The 20,041-nt window shown below is 43.3% G+C and overlaps 1 protein-coding gene across 3 annotated transcripts in view; it reads left to right on the forward strand.

Annotated features, from left to right (window-relative positions):
• mgat4b (alpha-1,3-mannosyl-glycoprotein 4-beta-N-acetylglucosaminyltransferase B) overlaps window positions 1–20,041 on the forward strand; it is a 105,309-nt gene that overhangs the window by 55,633 nt on the left and 29,635 nt on the right. For all 3 annotated transcript variants that reach the window (XR_006378827.1, XR_006378828.1, XM_044204826.1), the window contains 4 exons: window positions 1,656–1,789; window positions 7,569–7,615; window positions 9,026–9,139; window positions 18,185–18,260. Coding sequence is in view for 1 of the 3 variants with exons in the window: in XM_044204826.1 (XP_044060761.1) it covers window positions 1,656–1,789; window positions 7,569–7,615; window positions 9,026–9,139; window positions 18,185–18,260 (371 nt within the window). In the remaining 2 variants the exon portion in view is untranslated. The remainder of the gene's footprint in view (window positions 1–1,655; window positions 1,790–7,568; window positions 7,616–9,025; window positions 9,140–18,184; window positions 18,261–20,041) is intronic.

Here is a 20,041-nt window from a genome sequence, read left to right on the forward strand (position 1 = left end):
ATTTATAAAGCATTTCTTCTGCTTAGTAAACCATTTCCTGACCAGCGTGCTTTACACAGAGGACATAAATACAGATAAAACCGGAGAGAACAAACACACCAGAAAATGTAAGATATTAGTGTGTGTGTGTGTGTGTGTGTGTGTGCAGTCAAATGTATTTATGATGCACTTTGAGTAAAACAGGTTAGTCAGACCAAAAGTGCTTTATGGTGCCGCAAAGGACAGAGAGATAAAACCAAGAGAAGAAACACAGCAAGAAATGTTTATATATTTATCTATATGTGTGTGTGTGTGTGTGTGTGTGTGTGTGAGATAAATCTGATTTATTTTGTAAATCTTTTGAAACAAAACAGGCTCACCACAAAGTGTTTTTGTCTGGAGAATAAAGGAGACAAAAGCAGGTTATACAGGACAGTGTGTGTGTGTGTGTGTGTGTGTGTGTGTTTTGTTGTATTTATCTTCCTGTTAGCTGATTTTCACACTCTGACCTCTGACTCGTCCTCATTTGTCCTGGCTCTGTGTATTTGCTGGACACATTTCACACTCCCTGGGCCCCTGAACGGCCCCACTGGCTCTGTGTATTTGCTGGAAACATCGAACACTCCCAGCCTTTTGGAGCTGCTACTGGCTCTGTTTGCTGGGAATGTTTCACACTCCCATGCCACTGGAGCTACCAGCTGTGTAATCGCTGGAAACACTTGACATTCCCCTTTCCCTGAATTATTCAAGCAGTGGCTCCATCTATTTCCTGGAAACACTCCACCTCCCAGGCCTCTGATCCAGGTAACGGCCTGTCTGGGCTGGGGGATTTGGTGTGTTTTTATCAGTCTCTTCTTACTGCCTCTTTGTGCGCCACGGCCTGTCTGAGTACATATATTTTATCTAATGAACTTGAAGTGCTTGTAAAAACACTTCCCTGTGCGTTTTAATTAAATGTGAGTTTAATTGATCTCAATGCCACTCGAAATACACGACTGCAAACTCAATTTCCCATGAACTTTTTTCCTCACTTTATGCTTGTTTTACCCCCACCACACGCTTTTGTCACGCAGTCGGTGCATACAGTGCGTAATGAAATGCTACCTAAAACGCTGAGGTGACGTTAGCCAAATGAAGCACACACACGTAAACAGACGAACGCTGCGCTGCACACGCTCTCTGCGGTCTGGACATCTTAACCTCTTAAGAGAGTTTGTCTCGCACACCTGCAGCAGATTAGCCCGCTCTCCTTTCCCAGTGAAACTGATACTGACAGCGTCACGCGGGAGTTTCGTTCCACCCGATCGGATGTGAGGAGGAACGTTCCCGCCCGGGGCAGAGCTCACCTCCCCGCGAACATAGAGGCAGAAACTTCTAGTTTGCTCTGCAAACAGACACCGGTGTGTAACCGGGCTGCTGTGACCTTTGACCTCCTCGCTGTTTGCTGCTCGATATGTCGTGTGGATCCTTTCCCTCCTGCTGGCTTTCTCCGAATGTAATCGAGAGCTCACCTGTTGTTTTCTGACTCTGAGCTCCATCGCTCTTCTTCTCTGCCTCTGCTTTCTCTGCAGCGTCTCCATCTGCTCGTTCTTCAAACTTCCATCATCGCTCGGGCCTAAAATTTAAAATCTCTCTGTTTTCTGTGTGTGTGTGTGTGTGTGTGTGTGTGTGTGCAGTTTCCATAGTGATGGGGGTTCCCAGCGTGAAGAGGGAGGTCCACTCCTACCTGACCGACACGCTCAGCTCTCTGATGTCAGAGCTCAGCGCTGCCGAGAAAGAGGACTGCGTCATCGTCGTCCTCGTCGCAGAGGTCAGTGTGTGTGTGTGTGTGTGTGTGTGTGTGTGTGTGTAATTGGCCGTCAGTGTGAGTGTGTGTTGATGCGTGCGCTTCCTCGCAAGGTAAGTGGTTTAGCTAATGAACCCCAACGCACACACGCACAGAATGATAATGTTTAGCTTCTGTGCTAACGCTAACCTCAAATTGCTGCAGGGAAGTAAAACAATGATTGTGTGTGTGTGTGTGTGTGTGTGTGTGCGCACTGAAACATTTAAGCTGTGAAATTACATTAGTATGAAGTGTATGCATGCTGTCATTTACCACACATCAGCGTGTGTGTGTGTGTGTGTGTGTGTGTGTTTTGCAGTAACAGTGATGAAGGTCACACTTTGAGCTGCTGTTGTTTTAACTTATGAACCCTTATTTTTATAACTCTGACTGTTTTTTGTTGTCATTAAATCCCATGTTCAGATGTAATGTTTTGTTTTACGTCTGCATATTGTCTGATGACAATGAGGAAAACGTAGAACAGTAGAAACGGTGTGTTCAGTGGTCGTGTTGTGATTAATCAGGTGGTCTTCATATGTGTTTTCAGACTGTACAGAGTTCATTTTGTGGTTTTATATGTAGTCCACCGTTGGACTCGGCCCAATGGCGGATTAAATCTGACGTATCTATTTACTGGCCTCGTGATGAATGATGCGCCGCCATTGGCCGAAGTACAGCGCTGGCCCACGTCCTGCTGACTGACTGATGATGCTAAAATTACCCCCACGTTTTGAGCTTCCTGCAAGAGACTTCTTCCCTCTGAAACAGCAATGAGAGCATCGTGGGAGCCTAAAAGCAGCTCTGAGTCTGGACGCTGAGATGTTTTGTCTGTGGTTCAGGTTTCCACAGTGAACCGTTGGGTGAAGAACTGCTGGAGCTCTTGGGCTCCAGCTGAACCTCATGAAGCTCTGGCCACCAGATCTGGCAGCCGTGCCTGGGCCCAGAGCCGGCTCGCAGTTGGTCCTCGGTGCTGGGACACTGCCTGGGACAACTTGCTGCACACATGTCACAAGTTCTAACGATATCATATAACTGGAACAAAAGAGTTTCCCCTCGGAGGATCAATAAAGTGCTTCTGATATCACCGTGAAGCCTGCGGCGCCTTCTCTGTAACGTCCGTTACCGTTTTTCTGGCTCGGGCACAGGAAGACGACTTCTTAATCCCGCCTACAAAGCTCTGATTGGCTCTTTTGTTTGTCCAACTGGCAGAAACAACCGTCAGTTAGCGCAGTTAGCACATCGCCAGACCTTATTTGAATCGCTGAACAAAACTGCGATGTGGGCAGCGAGTCGGACGTCTGAAACCGGGGAGTTTTGTGTAATTTAATGATGAAAAAGGTTGCGTTCCTCAATCTAACACACATTCCACATTTAGTTTTTAAGGCTGATTTTGCTTAACAGCTTTAAAAGAAAAAGTAAATGCAGTGAATATTGCTCTAAAAAGCACTAGAATTAGGCATCAGTCAAAAATAAGAGCTCAGTGTAGTAAATACAACACATCCATCACAGAGTATCAGGTATTTCTAAAGGCAATGATTTTATGTAGGGTTTCCATCATATTACCATTACTGCGGAAAGCACAATAAACCAGTTTTATCACTTTACGTCAGTAAACCAAACCTGCACCCTTGTGTCTTTATTATTAGCTTGTCAGTCACCTGTTTGCATAGCTCCCTTCATACAGGCTGGTGCTTGACTCTCGTCCTTAGCATTTGTAAAATCTGGTCCGGCCTGGAACCAGGGTACCCTTCCTTGTCTTCACTACTCGCGGTTTTATATATCTTTCAGCAGAACAGAGACATAAGAGCTCTGATCACAGACCTGTTCCCGTGAAGGAAAGAGTGTGTTGTGGATCTGCGGGGCGCTGCTCGCTGGTTTTGTGTCGCCGTGCCGAGTTAAGTCACATGTGCTTTTGCTCTTACAGTGCAACATCCTTCAGTCATGTAAAATTCATGGTACACATCTCTCAGCTTTTAAAAGCTTTAAGTGCTTCCGCTGCTCGTTCTGCATCTGCAGAAACGAACCCTGCCGAGACGCCGTGTGGCGAGTTTATTCTTCAGTCCACGAACATCTCTGGACCTTCAGACCTGAACACCCGTCGCGTCTGTGGTCGGAGTGAAAGAGGAGCTGAGCTCTGCTTTAACTTGAGTTCAGTCTGAATCCATCAGCGAGGAAACTCCAAACTGTGTCTGCGAGACAAAAACAAAAAACCCTGCGGGGATTTTAAATATTATATCAGCCTGGAGGAAAAAGAAAGATATCAAAATGACAAATGGAGACACAAATGAAAACAAACTCGCTGAGCAACAGAACGAGGAGGGAAACAGAAAATATGGGAGGAAATGAAATGTGTAAAATCACTGAAACTGACAGTGATAGGAACCAACTGCCAGAAAAACGTTCCAGCTCATAACTTGTGCTGTGGTTTGTTCGCCAGCAGCGTCTCCAAACGTCCTAAACTCTGAAATCCTCTGTCCAATCTGAGCAGCCTGACGGCACGAGGAGACGGTGACGGAGCAACGGATTCTTCGACATGTTGTTGACGCCGCGTCGTGTTTCGGGTCCCGGAGACGTCGTCGTTGTTGATTATCACCCTCACCTGCGCAGGTTGATGGTGGCTCAGTTTCTGCTGTGTGAGATTCAACTAAATTAGAAAACTCTGGATTTACAGGCCAAAAAGCCTCCAGGCAGCGTAAAAACCAGAGTATCTGCATGTTGTGCACAAATCAGATCACCTGCAGCTTCACTATTTAAAGCAAAGAAATATCGTATTTTGTGTTATTTTCTGCGACCAGTTATCTTCAGCAGCTCCTCTAAACGCTTGAACGGAAACTGTTCACACTCCCTCTCTGTGCTGGTGTGTGTTACTGCTGCTTGTTACAGTACAAGTGCATTTCCTTTAACACTTACCTCTGTACTGCACTAAGCAGAAACCGACGAACCAAATGCTCTGCACACTGTCTCTTTCACACCTGTAGTTGGATTCAGAGTTTTCAATATATTTAGTTTATTTCTTTTAATTCATTTAAGAATAATATTGATTTATAAAGCTTTTGTTTGTTTGTGTTTATTTTAATCCTGTTGCACTACGACAAACGCTAGCCTCCTTCAGTCGTGGTTAAATGAAAGTACAGTAGAACCAGTACAGTTCTGGTCACATAGGCCACATTATTTACTTGTTATTAATCTTGGAAGTTTATTAGGCTTTCTTTTCAGCACCGTGCGCTGTCCAAATATCATTCCCGTCTCCATGTGTTTAAGGTTTTGGATTTACCTGAGCCTGGTATTTACGTTATTTACAGTAGATGTTTGAAGAATTATGCAAAAAGTTTGATGTAAACTATGAAAGGCAGGACTTCAGCTTTCCTCAGAGGCACGAATATTTCAGTTTGAGGGGCGGATTTGCCCCACGGGGGCCGCTATTTGCCAACCACCGGCCTAAACGAGCCGAACCAAACAGTGGAGCAGCTGTGTACGGGTTCTTTGCGGTGAAAGAGTCCCGTCCCCAGACCAAACAGCTCGCTCTCAGCTGGGTTCAGCTCGTGTGCAGCTAATGGAAACTCCTTGAATCTGTTAGCTGGAGCTTTAGTTTGCCACCAAACTGAAACACACTCCTGCAGCTCGGCACACAGCCGACCACCTCGCTGTGTAAAACCTGAACCTGGTTTTAGGCTCCCAAGATGCCCTCAGTCTGTTTCAGAGGACTCTGCCCCCCCAGAAAGAAATCTCTCGAGGATTTATTCTTGTTAAAATGCTTCAAATGTAAAGACGTGTCGCATCAACAACTCTGTGTTTGTATCAGAAACTCGAGAAACTCTGTCGGTAAATATTGACAGGAAAAAGTGAGAGGCATCCGCAGCGAGCAGCGCTGCACTGCGTCTGCTCCTCGTTAACACTGAGCTCTGTGGTAGACTCCACCCAGCTGGCACCTCCAGGACGCCAAAACAAACCACAGACTCTGTGCAGAGACTGACGGGCTGCAGCTCCGCTCGGCTGGTGGAAACATGTGTGTGTGACCTCACAGCGACCTTCAGAGCCAGATGATTGGGTCCCAGAGGGAGCCCGTCTGCGCCCCGATTGGCCGAGCAGGAGGCTGAATAGTGATGTCATCGATTGCTCAAGTTGTTGTTGATGTTCGAGTGGGAACAGTGTGTGTGTTTTTGTTTTAGTGCAGAAAAGCACAAAAATATTCAGATGATCTCAGTGTACGTGTGTGTGTGTGTGTGTGTGTGTGTGTGTGTGTGAACGATGAAGACTGAGGAGAAGCTCCGCCCGCCTTAAGTTTGGCGACGAACGCAGCTGAAACAGAAAACATGCGTCTTGTTGCGTTTGCCGTCTGTCTCCCAGGAAACGAGCAGCAAACCTGGGCTCGGAAGCCGCTTCTCACTGATGTGACTGGGCTGGACAAAATATTAGAAACACCCGTTAGAATCACAAAATGCAATTTATTCCAAACTACATCCTCCGAAAGGAACAACTCCTCTCTACAGCACTTCCACCTAATTCTAACCTTCATGAAGGGGGGGTTTGCTGCAGGACTGTTGTGTTAGACTGCGTTAGTTTTAGCTCGGTGTTCCTAATAAACTGGCAGCTGAGTGCAGTTGACATGCTGCGTATTTCAGCAGGTGTGTTTCCACCTGTTTTTATGCACATTTTCAATTTGCCTATTTAAAAAAAAAAGCTGGATGGGGAGGACGCTACGTAAATGCGACAAAGTGCGATGGAAACAGACTGAGGGAATAAATGATGACGTACATGAAGCTTGTGACTTAGAGAGCGATGAGGAGGCTGGAGCCTTCCTCACATCAACACCTGAAACTAACAGAAGCGTCATGGTTTCCCATCGTCCGAGCTTCCACTGGAGCTCTTTTTAATGACGTCATCATCTTCTTCTGCGACGCTTTAACGGCAGCGGCCGGAGGATCAGCTCCACCAGCTGTTTGTCTCGGGGGGGGGGGTTAACGTCTATTATTCGCATAGCGGTACTGGATGGAAACACGGATTAATTCGCATTTTCTTTTGCTGATTTTCTGTGAGTTCTGCAAAAAATTTGCGCTACATTTGGATGGAAACTTGGCAAGTCAGAGTGTGAACAGTAAGGCCGAGTTCAGTCAACACAGCTGGCTCGACCTTTTCCACAACGCAAAGTGGCGTGCTCCGGCAACGCACCGGGATGGCCAATCACACGCACGCACGCACGCACTGCAGGTGGACTACTTTGTAAACAGTGTTTCTGCTGTTTACCTCGCGGTCGTCCTGGAAAATAAAACATGGTCACTGTGATGACGTGCCCCCACCAGCACAGCCTCAACAGTAAGCTGCTCTCTCATTGGTCTGTTGAGCGTCCTATTACACAGCAAACGTTCTGTCCGCTTATGGAAGCCGGATCGGTACTTCCTGACTGCTTCCTCCGGCTGAGCCACTTCCTGTTGGCGTCCCAAAAAGTAATTTCGTGATTCGGCTCTTGGAGACTTTTCAGATGTTGTTGGAATGAATCAAATTCTGATCATACGAAGATTAATTTCGGGGGTTTGCGGCTCCTTTTCTATTGGTTGTTTATGGGGAGAGGTCTGTTTGGGCCAGTATGCGTCACATGACCTGCAGTACCGCGTGCGGCCACTACACCGAAATCACCTCCTGTTCCTGGGGGCGGGGTTAGTACTTCTGCTGATGTCACAGTAACACCTGAGTGTGTGTTCGTGTGTGTGTGTGTGTGTGTGTGTGTGTGTCTTGTTGAAATAGTTTTCTCTGTGTGTGTTTCCAGGCTGACCAACAGTATGCCAGCAGTGTAGCAGACAACCTGAAGCGCCTGTAAGTCCACCTGCATGATGAGATGCCGTTTCTATGGCAACAGACCCGAGATGGGATTCTTCATTTCCTGTGTGTGTGTGTGTGTGTGTGTGTGTGTGTGTTTGTTTGTGTGTGTGTTGTGTTTAAAGTGTCGGCTCGTACACGGCAGCCTTTGATCACAGTTGTGTGTGAACAGCTGTGTGTGTGCGTGTGCCATTGTTCACAGCATGTAGTCAAAGTGCAGCATGTTACTGCTGATTAATTTATCACACACACACACACACACACACACACACACACACACACACACTCAGCCTGCAGCAGGAACCTTTTTGGAAAAACATTTTTACACTCTAAGATCAAGTGTGATTTTTCCGACCTCCACCTCCTTTTTTCCCTTTGTTACTCCCCCGGCTCCTCCTTTTCCTTTTCCATTCCCTTCTCTCGCGCCTCCTTTTCCTCTCTACCTCTCTATTTCCTTCTTTCTCATCATTGTTTCCTTCCTTACCCTTTATTTCCTTCTTTATCGCCTTCTTTCCCTCTTCTCCTGTACCTCCTTCCTCCTCCTCTCACCTACATCTTTCATCCTCTTTTCCTTCCCTTTCTCCAGCTTTTCTTGTCTTCTTCTTCTGTCTCCTGTGTTTTATCCTTTCTCCCTTCTTTCTCCTTCCCATCTCTCTACCTCCTCATTTCTTTCTCTCACATCCTCCTTTTCTTTCCTACCACCTCCTCTCTGTCCTTCTTTCCTTCTCTGCCTCCTCTTCATCTTTCTTTTTCCCTACCTCTTCTTCCCTTCCTTCTCCTTCTGTTTTCTGTTTAGTCTTGAATTACAAACGTTCCCTCACCGTGTTCACGTTTCCTTTTTCACCCTGAGAGTCGCGGAGATCAAGTGATGGTGGTAACACCACAGTTTAAAAGTACTCTACAAAAGATATATTCAAAGTACCAAAAGTAAAAATACTCATTATGCAGATTGTTATTGGATAACAGTTGTTGATGCATTAATGTCATTAATCACTTTAATGTTGCAGCTGGTGAAGGTGGAGCTCACTTCAACTACTTTATTTACAGCTGGGTAGTTTAATCTATAATAATACATCATTAATATTTTGTATTTAATAATCTGAATCTGCAAAGTAACTAGTTAAGTTATCAAATAAATGCAGTGGAGTGAAAAGTACAATATTTGCCCCCAAAATATAGTGGAGAAATAGTATAAAGTAGCATAAAGTACAGTGCTTAAGTAAATGTACTTAGTTACCTTCCACCACTGTTGTTTTTCTTTAGTTTTAAAATATTCTCTCTGTCTCTCTGTCTGTAAGACATGTAAAGACACTGTGTTATGTTATAATGTATATATTAATATATATATAAGAAAACAATAATCGGCTGTGAACATTAAAGGAAGCTAACATCATCTGTGTGTCTCAGTTTTCCAGCAGAGATCCAGTCGGGTCTGCTGGAGGTCGTCTCTCCGTCCGTCCACTTCTACCCCGACTTCTCTCGTCTCCGAGAGTCCTTCGGAGACCCAAAGGAGAGAGTCAGGTGTGTGTGTGTGTGTGTGGAAACAAGCTTTTGGTTTATTTAACACTTTGCCAACAGCATGACTCAGTCTTTGTGGAACAACCTTGCATTTCTTGTGTGTGGCTTCAGTACAGGAAACTTCTCTTTCACCATAAAGTGAATCATCAATATTACTTTTCTCTCAGCAGCTGTTTGGAAAGTAACATGAACTTTAGTTACTGAGCGTTTGTGTTATTTTCAGCTACTAACGGTTTCTGTGTCTGATCGCAAACACGTATCTTTTTTGAATAATAATCAATAATATTCACCTTTTTTTTGTCTGCCAGCACTTCGTCTCTGTTGTTTGTTTGTTGTAGGAAACGTGAAACCAGGCGCCCATTCATTCTTGATATCTGGAATTTTTATATTTTTATTTGATATTTTATTACTACTATTTTTATTAATATATAGTTATGATCATTTTATATTATGAGTCAAACGTATTCTTCTAATTATGTCATAGATCATACCTCAAAAAGTATTGGTTTCTTCCAAAAGTCGCAGGATGAAATCGCTTCACAGCAGCAGGTATGCATGCGCACAGCGCTCTGTTGTCGTCTGAGGCTTTATTATCTATGTTCTCTAAATTATTTGCGTTGTGGATTTAGTCTTTTTATTTGAATTTATGCCCCTTTAAAGTTTTTGTGTGACGCAGACGAGATTTAGCTGTTTTTTCAGGGAAAGTGGCAGCAGTGAGTGAATAAATGTCATTTTCAGTAACCGTAACAGCACAAATGATTGACATGAAAATCTCTAAGTATTTACCCTGATATAAAGTGGGAGATTACTGAGCTACAAAAACTGATTCAGTGAAGTTTTAACATAATCCCCCTAAAGTCTTTGAATATGCAGTATGTCAAATGGCAGAAAGGTGCGTCATTATTTTATTTTTCTTCTGGGGAAGGACCCAAAATGGCTCTTCTCCATTGATCGATTGATCGTTCGGTTTGTAAAACTGAGAAACACCGTCACGACGACCCAGAGCCCAAAGTGACGCCTTCACCGTGTCCAAAGCTCGCCGTTATTAACAAACATTACAGTTATTACAGTCATTCAGAGGAAAAGCAGCAGATCTGCACATCTGAGAAGCTGCAGCCAGGAAGGGATTTACAGGAGAAACGACTCCAAACATCAAAACTGTTTTAGATTAATCGACTAATCGTTTCAGCTGAACTTGTATAAACTGTTGGGGAGTTTATTTTATAACAAAACATCAGATTTTATAAACTCTTCATATGTTTTGTGTGTAAAAATCTTAATTTGTAAAGTAACTAAAGCCGTCAGATAAATGTGGTGGAAGTAAAAAGTAGCAGAAAAAGAAAATACTCAAGTAAAAGTACCTCGAATTTGTACTTAAGTACAGTGCTTGAGGAAATGTACTCAGTTACTCTCCTCCCCTTGGGTTGCTTGTGGTCTTAAAACACCGACTTTAGGAAAAAATAAACATTTTGTTCGACCTCCATAATTTGGATGTGAAGTTCTGTGTAATTAAACCCAGTTATGATTAAAGGTCAACAAATTTGCCGTCCATGATGTCTTCCATTGTAATCAGATTAAATACATCATTTAATAAAAATCTGAAACAAGTAACAATTGTTAAAGGGGAATTTAGTCCAGGAAACATTAGAGTCAACAGCTAGCTAGAGATCTGCCAGCAGTCTGTTCAGTCTTAAGTGGTCCTTTGTCGGCATTCTGCTCAGAATACAAACGTGGTTTTAAATTAAACATTTAATGGAGATTCAATGAAGTTAAATTAACTCCATAAATCAGAAACTTGTGCATCTCGTTTTCTGCATTTTTTTCCAAGACTGAAGTTTGTTTCTGGGGCAGCTGATAAGCAGTTTTGTTCTTTCGCAGGTGATAGACATCAAACCGTCTATTAAAACTTTTTTTATTGAAGTTTATAATGGCATTTCAGTGATTACTTTTTATTAACATTTAACTGTTGTAATGGCAGTCAAGCCGGGGGAACCCAAATGCAGATGATCAGGCAGGGTAGGTGCAGTCTAACTCATTTAATGAATGGAAAAAGGCTTACACTGAGTACAGGCGAGGCAGCAGTCAAACAAAACAGGGAAGTAGTCTATCAAAGGCAAAAAAGTCCAAAGGAGCAAACCGTGATCAAAGTCCACACTTTCAGGAACGGTACAAACAAACTGAGAAATAATCCAAAACCTCAGGGGGGAACACAGGAACAAAGACCAGGAACAACGACGATCTGACACAGAACAAAGGAAGCACCCAAACTTAAATACACTCAGGTGAGGGGAGACAACGAGACACAGGTGAAAATGATCAGGGCCGAACAAACAATCAAAACTGGCAGGAAGGGCAAACAAAGACAGGAAGCAAAACTACAAGACACATGAGGGAAGGATATTATTTCAAAATAAAACAGGAAATAACCAAACACAGACCGTCAAACCATGACAGGAACAGGTTGTGACGTAACAGGATCTTCTGGTCTGCAACCTGGATAAGTCTAGTAACTGGGGCAACAATCGTACTGTGTGTTCTTGCTCATGGCCGGATTAAAGGTGGGGTATGCGATCCTGGAGAAATCCAATACCATCACAAATACCATGATATAGCGTGAATAACAACACAGCAAGTAATGTAACTAACGTTAGCTAGGTTGTGGGTTAGCAAACTGTCCCTACCCAGAGCCAGCACAGCAGCTCCAGACAGCGATGCTCACAACTCACCTGCTACTATAGGTCATTTAACGTTACCTGACGCACAAATCACAGAACCCACCTTAGTTGATGACAAATTTAAAATTGTTTTAAATCACAAACAAACAAACAAACAAAAAAACTGCTGCACAGTAAACCAGGACCTGTGGGGACCTCGGGGCCGGTTGGGGACCACTTTGCCCTGTTGGTAGTCTAGCCTTATTGTCCCGTTAGTGATTGGAAAAATGGTGTGTAATGGTGAACAAAATGTCTGGGGAGGAAATAAGAGACAAGCTCCGGCAGCTGCTGTGTCCGAGCTAACGGTTAGCTCACCAAGCTACCAGCCGACATCTATTTGCGGTGCGACTGCCGCATAAGAAAGAAGGAAACTAAGGTGGAGTGAAGGGTAAAACAAAAGATGATGAAGGTAGGACAAAGACAAAGGAGAAAGGGATGAGAGACAGAAGAGAAGGGAAGGAAGGATTTGGAAGACGTTTGCTCCTTTTTATGTGACCTTATATACAATCGCAGGTGTAAACGCACCTTTCGGTTAGGTAAGGGATAGTACCTGACAAGTTGTACATTCTACACATTCTGGATGATGCAGAGGCACAAACCACCACACGTGAAGCTACAGTGATTTTAGCAACAGTGAGGCTACTAGCTTGAGGCTACTAGCTTGAGGCTACTAGCTTGACTGTTATTGATTTGCCAGATTCACACAAATATGAGACACATTTGGAATTAAACTTTCGTTGGCTCTCACTGAATTTCTTACCGCTATTTATCTATTTTTCTAACGGACACATAAATAACCGAAGCTCCAAGCTCTTCTTTTACCCAGAATATAAAACGGGCTACTTCATTTAGCAAACAAACACTGACGCTACTGGACACCTGCCAGCCAATCAGAATGGAGAATTCTCAGTGGCCATGGTATGAGCAAATTTTATGATTTAAATATTCTCACTCATGTTTCATCAAATATTGCATTTATTTCCATCAGTGGTTAATAATAAAATTAGGCTTAAAGAGCAAATTAAATTAACTAAAACTATAAAAACTTTAAATGTTTTACTCCTGCAGGAGTCTGAATTAGCTTGTTTGGGAAAGTTTAAAAAAGGTGCATAAACTGGATTAAAAGGATCTAGATCTGTTTTTTTGGCCTCTGTGCTGAAGTTAACCAAGTCTGACATTTTGTCAAAAATCTTCTCTGCACAAACCAGGAGATTCGACACCTCCTCCTCCTCCTCCTCCTCCTCTCTCTGTCTGGTTACTCCTGAGTTATTTTCATCCGCCTCCTCTGAAGAAACAGAACACCAGTTTAAAACTTTTCGAGTCTTCCTGAGCTTCTGTAGATTCTCTCTTCCTGCAGAGAGTCTGGAGGGATGAGAGGAGGTTTTATAGACGTCTGACACTCTGTCTTTATTCCACCAACAGGCTCAGAGTGCTTCATAATGTATGAAGGAAGTGCTGAACAGGTAGAAAGATCTCAGCAGAGGAAGAGGAGGAAGTGAGTAGTGGATTGATGAAACACGCTGAGGATTTTGAGGAGCATGAACGAACAGATTTCTCCTCATCGTGTTCCAACTTTTGTAAACAGGAATCTGCTTGTTGTCTTCTTCTTACCTTAGAAAAAGTTCTCGTGATCTCTATTTTTCTCCAAAATAAGTTTTTAAGATTGATTTCCGTCTCTCCAGAGAGACTTTAGTTTGACTTCTTTCCTGTGAATATTAACTTGCGGAGACATGAAACTTCCTACAGAGAGAGAATCCATCAAAGTCACGACTCTGGCTCCTAAAAACGACGTTCATAGTAAGTTTCTAGTCAAGCGTCAGGTGACTTGAGACAAGTCACGAGTCTGCTTCAGGTCTTTCAGGTCTCTTAATGCTGCCTGTAAAGATAAAGTGTTCAAAGTTGTATTTCTTTTACATTGTTCTGAGAACAACAGGTCCTGAGGCTTGAATATTTTTCAAGTCTTTTGCGTCAGTTGCTAAACAGCAAAGATGCAAAAAATGACCAAATTCACATTACCTATGACCTATTTCATAGGTCAAGGATTCTGCTCGCGATTCGCAATAATTTCAATAACGCTGACAAAAATAAAGTTGCCTAAATGTTGACTGTGATGGATTATTCATCTGCAGCTGTTTAAGTTTCTACAAATAGATTTTTATAGAAATAAACAGAAACCAGTGGCTGCCTGGAAGGAAGGAAATCAATCCAACTGATTCTACACCTTCAGAAATGTCAAGTGCTCATGATTTGTAGTAAATAGGCTTAAATATGTAAAACTTGTCTCCTCTTTAAACACTTGAGTGCCATCAGCGATTCAGAGAACAGAAGACAGACAGATGTCCGCGGCGATTCGTCCTTTTTAACACTGTTTGTATGCAAACTGGAGCGTCTCGCTCTCTGAGGAGAACCCCATTAAAAGCCTCCTCTCTGGACTCTGATGGTCCCTCAGTGGCAGGTGGAGGACAGTAAAATGAGCCTCGGAGTCGTGGCCTCGCATAATAAACGCTGCTTGTTCAGTTCACCTCCCCAGTGCGACTCCTAAAAACTGAACTTCTGTGTTTAATCCAGACTCAACAGGAAGAGGAAATGAGCAGCAGGACGTCGTCGTTAACTTTACCTGCTGCACAGTGTGAAAGTCTACAAATGAAGAGTTTGGTTTACAAATGAATCTCGCATCGTTGTTGTTGTAGTCGCGGCTCCGGACCGCGAGGATATCTGGACCAGCAGCAAGCAGGCGACACAGCACTGTCAGTACTACAGAGTTCAGTGCTCATTGATTACTGAAATATGTAAATAACTAATTTCCTTACCTTTTTGCTTAAATAAAACAAAAATTAATAATAATAAAACAATAATACAAGAAAATGACTCCTGACAACATAAACATCCTGATTTACTCACAATACCCACATTTAACGAATAAATCGTTCTTTAGTTTAATGACTCTGATAACAAACAAACAACTTGATCAAATAAATTATACTCTGGTCAGATATTTGCAACACAGGTAAAGGTGAGCACAAGCAGCAGATGTCAGTCCACCTCCTCCTTATTTACCACACTTCAATAAAAACAAATAAATATATGTAAATAAAGACAGAGGAGTATGAAATTACATTTGATTTTATTGTAAATATACTTCACAGTGAGGAAAACCACGTGTCGTCTGTCGACTCCATCTCGCCGTCAATGCGGCTGAGAGCAAAAAAAAGCTTGTTACCTTTTGAGGTGAGATGACTCTGCAGGTGTGTGATCACCTGAGCTGCTGATGTGACATTAAAACGTGCTGCATCAACGTGTTCTCGTGAGTTTCAACTCCCAAAAACACGAGTTTGAGTCAGCAGGTCTCAGTATGTCGAGTTCAAACGTGAACTTCAGCGACTGCACGACAACAGTAGAGACTGTAGACACTAATGATTGACAGCGCAACATTAAAAGGACTGCAGGTCGTTTTTAAAGGATGAAGGTGAAGCTGAAGGGTCACCCTGGTCACGCTCCGGCCGTCATGTTGCCAGAGAAATATTTCTTTCTACTTTAAAACACTGGTTCTTGTTGTAGTTCAGATTCGGGTGGAGAAGCAGCTGACTTTCACCACCACGTTACGTCGTCCCGTTGATTGCTGTGGGGGAGCGAGAGAGAGAGAGAAGGCTGCTTCTGTGTCAACTTTACTGTTTTCCTATAAAAAGGCTCTTTTCGCCAGGATTGTTTTAGGCCTCAGCGGGATTATAAAAAGGCTATTGACTCCCTGTAGTAAAAAACACTTTTTATACTGTGGATAAACTGCTGTGTGAGGAGATGAGCGGAGGCTGGTGAAGGAGGGGGGGCAGCGTTTATTTATGGTACAATAAAGCGAAAGAGACGACGGAGGACGGGGTTTCTTGTCTGCAGGGCTGAAGGAGTCAGACGCCATGTGTTCATCACATGCTACATAAACCTCAACAAAGGGCATTTTCTGAATCTTCCTTGCCTGTTTTAAGGGTCAAACTTCATGTGGGGGGGGGGTTAATTTCATATCAGCAACATCTAACCGTTAAGCCTACAAACAGCACAGAGGCTGCTGCTGAGTGTGGCTGTAAACTTAAGTTTGGAATAACTTGAACAGAACTGTTGCGTAATAAATAAAGCTGTAAAGGTCATAATTAAATATACCTTCTGTCAGGACCCCCTGTAGTGTTAATATGAGCTACGACATGAAAGATCCCCTTCTAATCATCTCATATAAGTCTGAATACTTTTTCTTTTGTTTGAATCATTAAAATCCGACGTCAGAGATCTCAGTCCTGTCTCGTCTTGGCCGTCTCATAGTCCTCCTTTTGTCAGAGCCTGTACGTGTGTGTGTGCTGTTCGATGTAGTTCCCTAACCAGTTTAACGATGGGAAGGCGATGGGCCTTAACTGGTATACTGTGTATGGTCTGATGTTCAGCTCTGAGCAGAAACGCCTGAGCGTCGAGTTTCCTGCGGCCTCAGTCTGCTGCTGCTGTAAATATTGAACAGTGTGTGTGTGTGTTTGCTCTTTCGTCGAGCCGCTCTGCTGGTTACGAACCTCGTCTGCACACACACACACTGATTCAGTTCACCGCCGATGGCTTTGTGCAGTTTCTGGGACCGACTGGTGTTTTAAGAACCGCCGGGGTTTTTCCCATTAAACAGGCTGAAGGTATCGATGGAAGCGTGTGGTGATAAAACTTTAATCCTTCAAATCTTCACGTAAGAAACGGCAGATATTTTATCTCACGGCTACAGTATGTCTGTGGCAGCAGAAACAGTATTCAGTATATTCAGTATCTCGACAGTTGTTTCCACAGACGGCGGTGCCGTTGTTCCTGCTCTGGATGCAAATTCGCTTGAAATGATGCAAATTAGAAAAGAAGAGCTGCGTTATCAAGTGCCAACGCTGCCGCCGAACAAACAGCTTTCTGTGTCCAAAATCAAATTACATCCAGCAGCAGCTTAAAATAGCCTTTTGTTCTTCTTCATGATGGTAGTTATCGTGCACTAACTTCTTTGTTTCAGTGTGGTGTTATTTGAGTCCATTATAATTGGCATAATAATAATTTTATTTAATTTTTAAGACAAGATTTGCAACATTAAACAATGACGGTAGCAGAAATCAAACACATTTGTTCCATCCTTCCTGCAGTCCTGTCGATGGATTTATTTGCAGCTCCGTCGCCTTTTTCAGTCTAGTATAAATGACATTTTCTTCCAGTTGTGCTTCTTGACGTCTCAACACGTGCCAGTTTTTATATTAATAAGATTTCTTTAATGATTATTAGCCGTTGGTTCTCTGTCGGTGGCTCTACCTTCCCCCAGTTCCTCCTAATAGCTTTTTACTTGTCGCTTCCCATCACAGTTTGTTCAGAGAAATTCGAGATAAAGTACCAAACAACTCTTAGGAACCTTCATATCCTCGTATTTGTTGTAGCACTTTGCCATTTCCCAAAACAGTTATTTTTAATAACATGTGAGTGATCGACGTCAGATGATCCACAAACTCTCTCTTTACTTTTCACCTTCAGTGTGATAAAGAAAGAAATCAGATTTTTCCAGGAGGGGTCTAATATTCGTAATTTCTTTAAATTAGCACTTGCTTTAACCTGCACTGGATGCTGTGACGCTTGTTTCTGCCCTCTGCTGTCCAGAGGCTGCGTCTGGAAAGGTTTAACTGCCTTCAAGTGGAACTTGTGATCTTATTTGAATAAGAAATGTTTGCCGTTTCACGCGATTTAGCTCGTGAGAGCTCCGACTGTCGACGTTGTCTCGCTGACTTTCTAGAAATGACGAGTAAGTTTGCGTTTGTTTTAATTTCATGTTGCAACTCGTGAAGTCAGAGCTCCTCTTGTAAACACAGATCGTCCAGCTGCTGCACTGGTTACACTGGGAGGATCAACACACACACACACACCCTCCACATCAGTGTGTGTAGCCGTGTACATGTACAGTAGATGTGTGTGTGGACATTTTTGGAAAGTGAGGACATTTAGGCCGGTCCTCACAACTTCAAAGGGCTGTTTGAAGGTTGAGACTTGGTTTTAAGGGTTAGAATTACATTAAGGTTAGGTGAAGGGGTTAGGGAGTGCATTATGTCAATGACTGTCCTCACAAAGATAGAAGTACAAGGGTGTGTGTGTGTGTGATCTCATGGCTCATTGAATCTTTTGTCCCTGGCGGCATTTTTCTGATTATCCACTGAGCAGCCTGTCATTATAGCTTACTGTGTGTGAGTGTGTATTGTGTGTAAATGTGTGTATTACAGGAAGGCAAACAGTTTTTCTTGTTGATAACCTTTGTCTCCTTCCTCTTCCTCCTCCTCCTCCTCCTCCTCTTCCTCAGGTGGAGGACGAAGCAGAACCTGGACTACTGTTTCCTGATGATGTACGCTCAGACTAAAGGAACTTACTACGTCCAGGTAGGAAAGAAAACACTGTACAGATGTTTCACAATAAAAGCCTTCCAGAAGCTGAAGGGACATAATACCTGCCTTTCCTGGCAGGCTTTTAATGTGAAACATCTGCAGGAAGTGTTGAGTTTCATTGAGCTTAACAGTAATAAACAGTATGACATGACTCTGTCATTATGCTGATGGACTAACTGAATTTATTGTGTGAGACATTATAGTATTTCAGAAAACCCACATAAGAAATGTTTGGTGAGCCGCCAACCGAACTAAGGATCAAAGGAGGAAGTCGGGTTTTATTTTTGCAGCAGTGATTTGTAACCGTTTCGTAAGGAACTTACAAATGACGAGGTCCTGCTGATGGAGGCGTCAGATCAGACAACACTGTGTGTGTGTGTGTGTGTGTGTGCCGTTACAAACTACGTATGTTGTCGTTCAAAATGGAGGATTCATAAAAGCTGACTGAAAGACATTCTGGCCCCGTTCACACCTGGTCTGAACAGGTGATGTGTGATATCTGGATAATGACTTCAGATCCACGGGTCACACTCTCCGTCAGTTATATGGATGTATTTATTAAAGTACTGGCGCAGTCAGGCGACCTTTCAACTTGCTGGTTACACTGGGAGGATCAACACACACACACACACACCCCCTCTGTAGCTGTGTACATGTACAGCAGGTGTGTGTGTGTGTGTGTGTGTGTGTGTGGTCACGCTGTAAATGGACTGTACTTATACATAATAGCGCCTTTCTAGTCTTTTCTGACTACTCAAAGCGCTTCAACTACATATCTCATTCACACACTGATGGCAGGAAGTAAATCAGAAATTAATCATTCGGGAGTGTCTTGGACACTTGAACATGTGGGCTGGGGGAAGCCGGGATCGAACCACCGACCCGCTCTACCACTAAGCCACAGTCGCGCCGTACATTTACACCTGCATTAACCTCATATAACAGTGCCGTGTACTGAACCAGCCGCTGATTAAACTCAGCGGAAGAATGAACGAACTACAGTCAGTGACCACGAATCGTTTTACTGAACTGAACGAAATGATTCGAAAGTGATTCGTAATATTTACCCCAAGTGGAGAAATAGTAAATTCCTTTCATTTTGCTGTCGTCTATATGGAATGTGTGTAAGCCTCTTCACGTCACTATAAATCTGTAAATATTATCGAGCACATGACCTACAGCCTGCATTTACAGCACGTACGATACGATTCTCTCACCACATAAATAAAATAAACCTGTTCGTGGTGCAAAACTTCAGCAGCTTCAGTAGACTTTTACATCTGGGACTCGGCTGATGTCACTGCCAAATCGAATAAATCAGGACGGCCATTGAAATAAATCGTGTCTCTGATGTAATCCTGCTGCTGGTGTGTGTGAAGCTGACGAAACTGTTGCTTTGTGGGTAGACTGACGGGGACGTTAATGGAGGTGTCTCTGTGGCTTCATCACACAGTCTTTGTTCCCTTTAAAGATGAAAAGAAGAAGAAACAGACGGCTGATTCCCGTTTCCCCGACATCTGAGGGAAAAACATCTTAGACCAGGTGGTGAAGTGAACCGAACCGGGTTCGCTTGTTGAAGGTTAATAAAGAAAGAAATGTGGACAGACCTAAAAATCTCATTTGAGAGAGAGAGAGAGCATATAACACATAGCGGAGCTAAAAACATCCGCACAGTAACAGCAAAAACATTTTCTCCAGATGAGATAAAGACTGAAACTGTAACGTTGCGTTCAGGTGCTCCTCGTCAGAACAGATTTTACAGTTTTTGTCTTTGA

This window comes from Siniperca chuatsi, linkage group LG8, assembly GCF_020085105.1.
Source record: "Siniperca chuatsi isolate FFG_IHB_CAS linkage group LG8, ASM2008510v1, whole genome shotgun sequence".
NCBI classification, from domain to species: Eukaryota; Metazoa; Chordata; class Actinopteri; order Centrarchiformes; family Sinipercidae; genus Siniperca; species Siniperca chuatsi.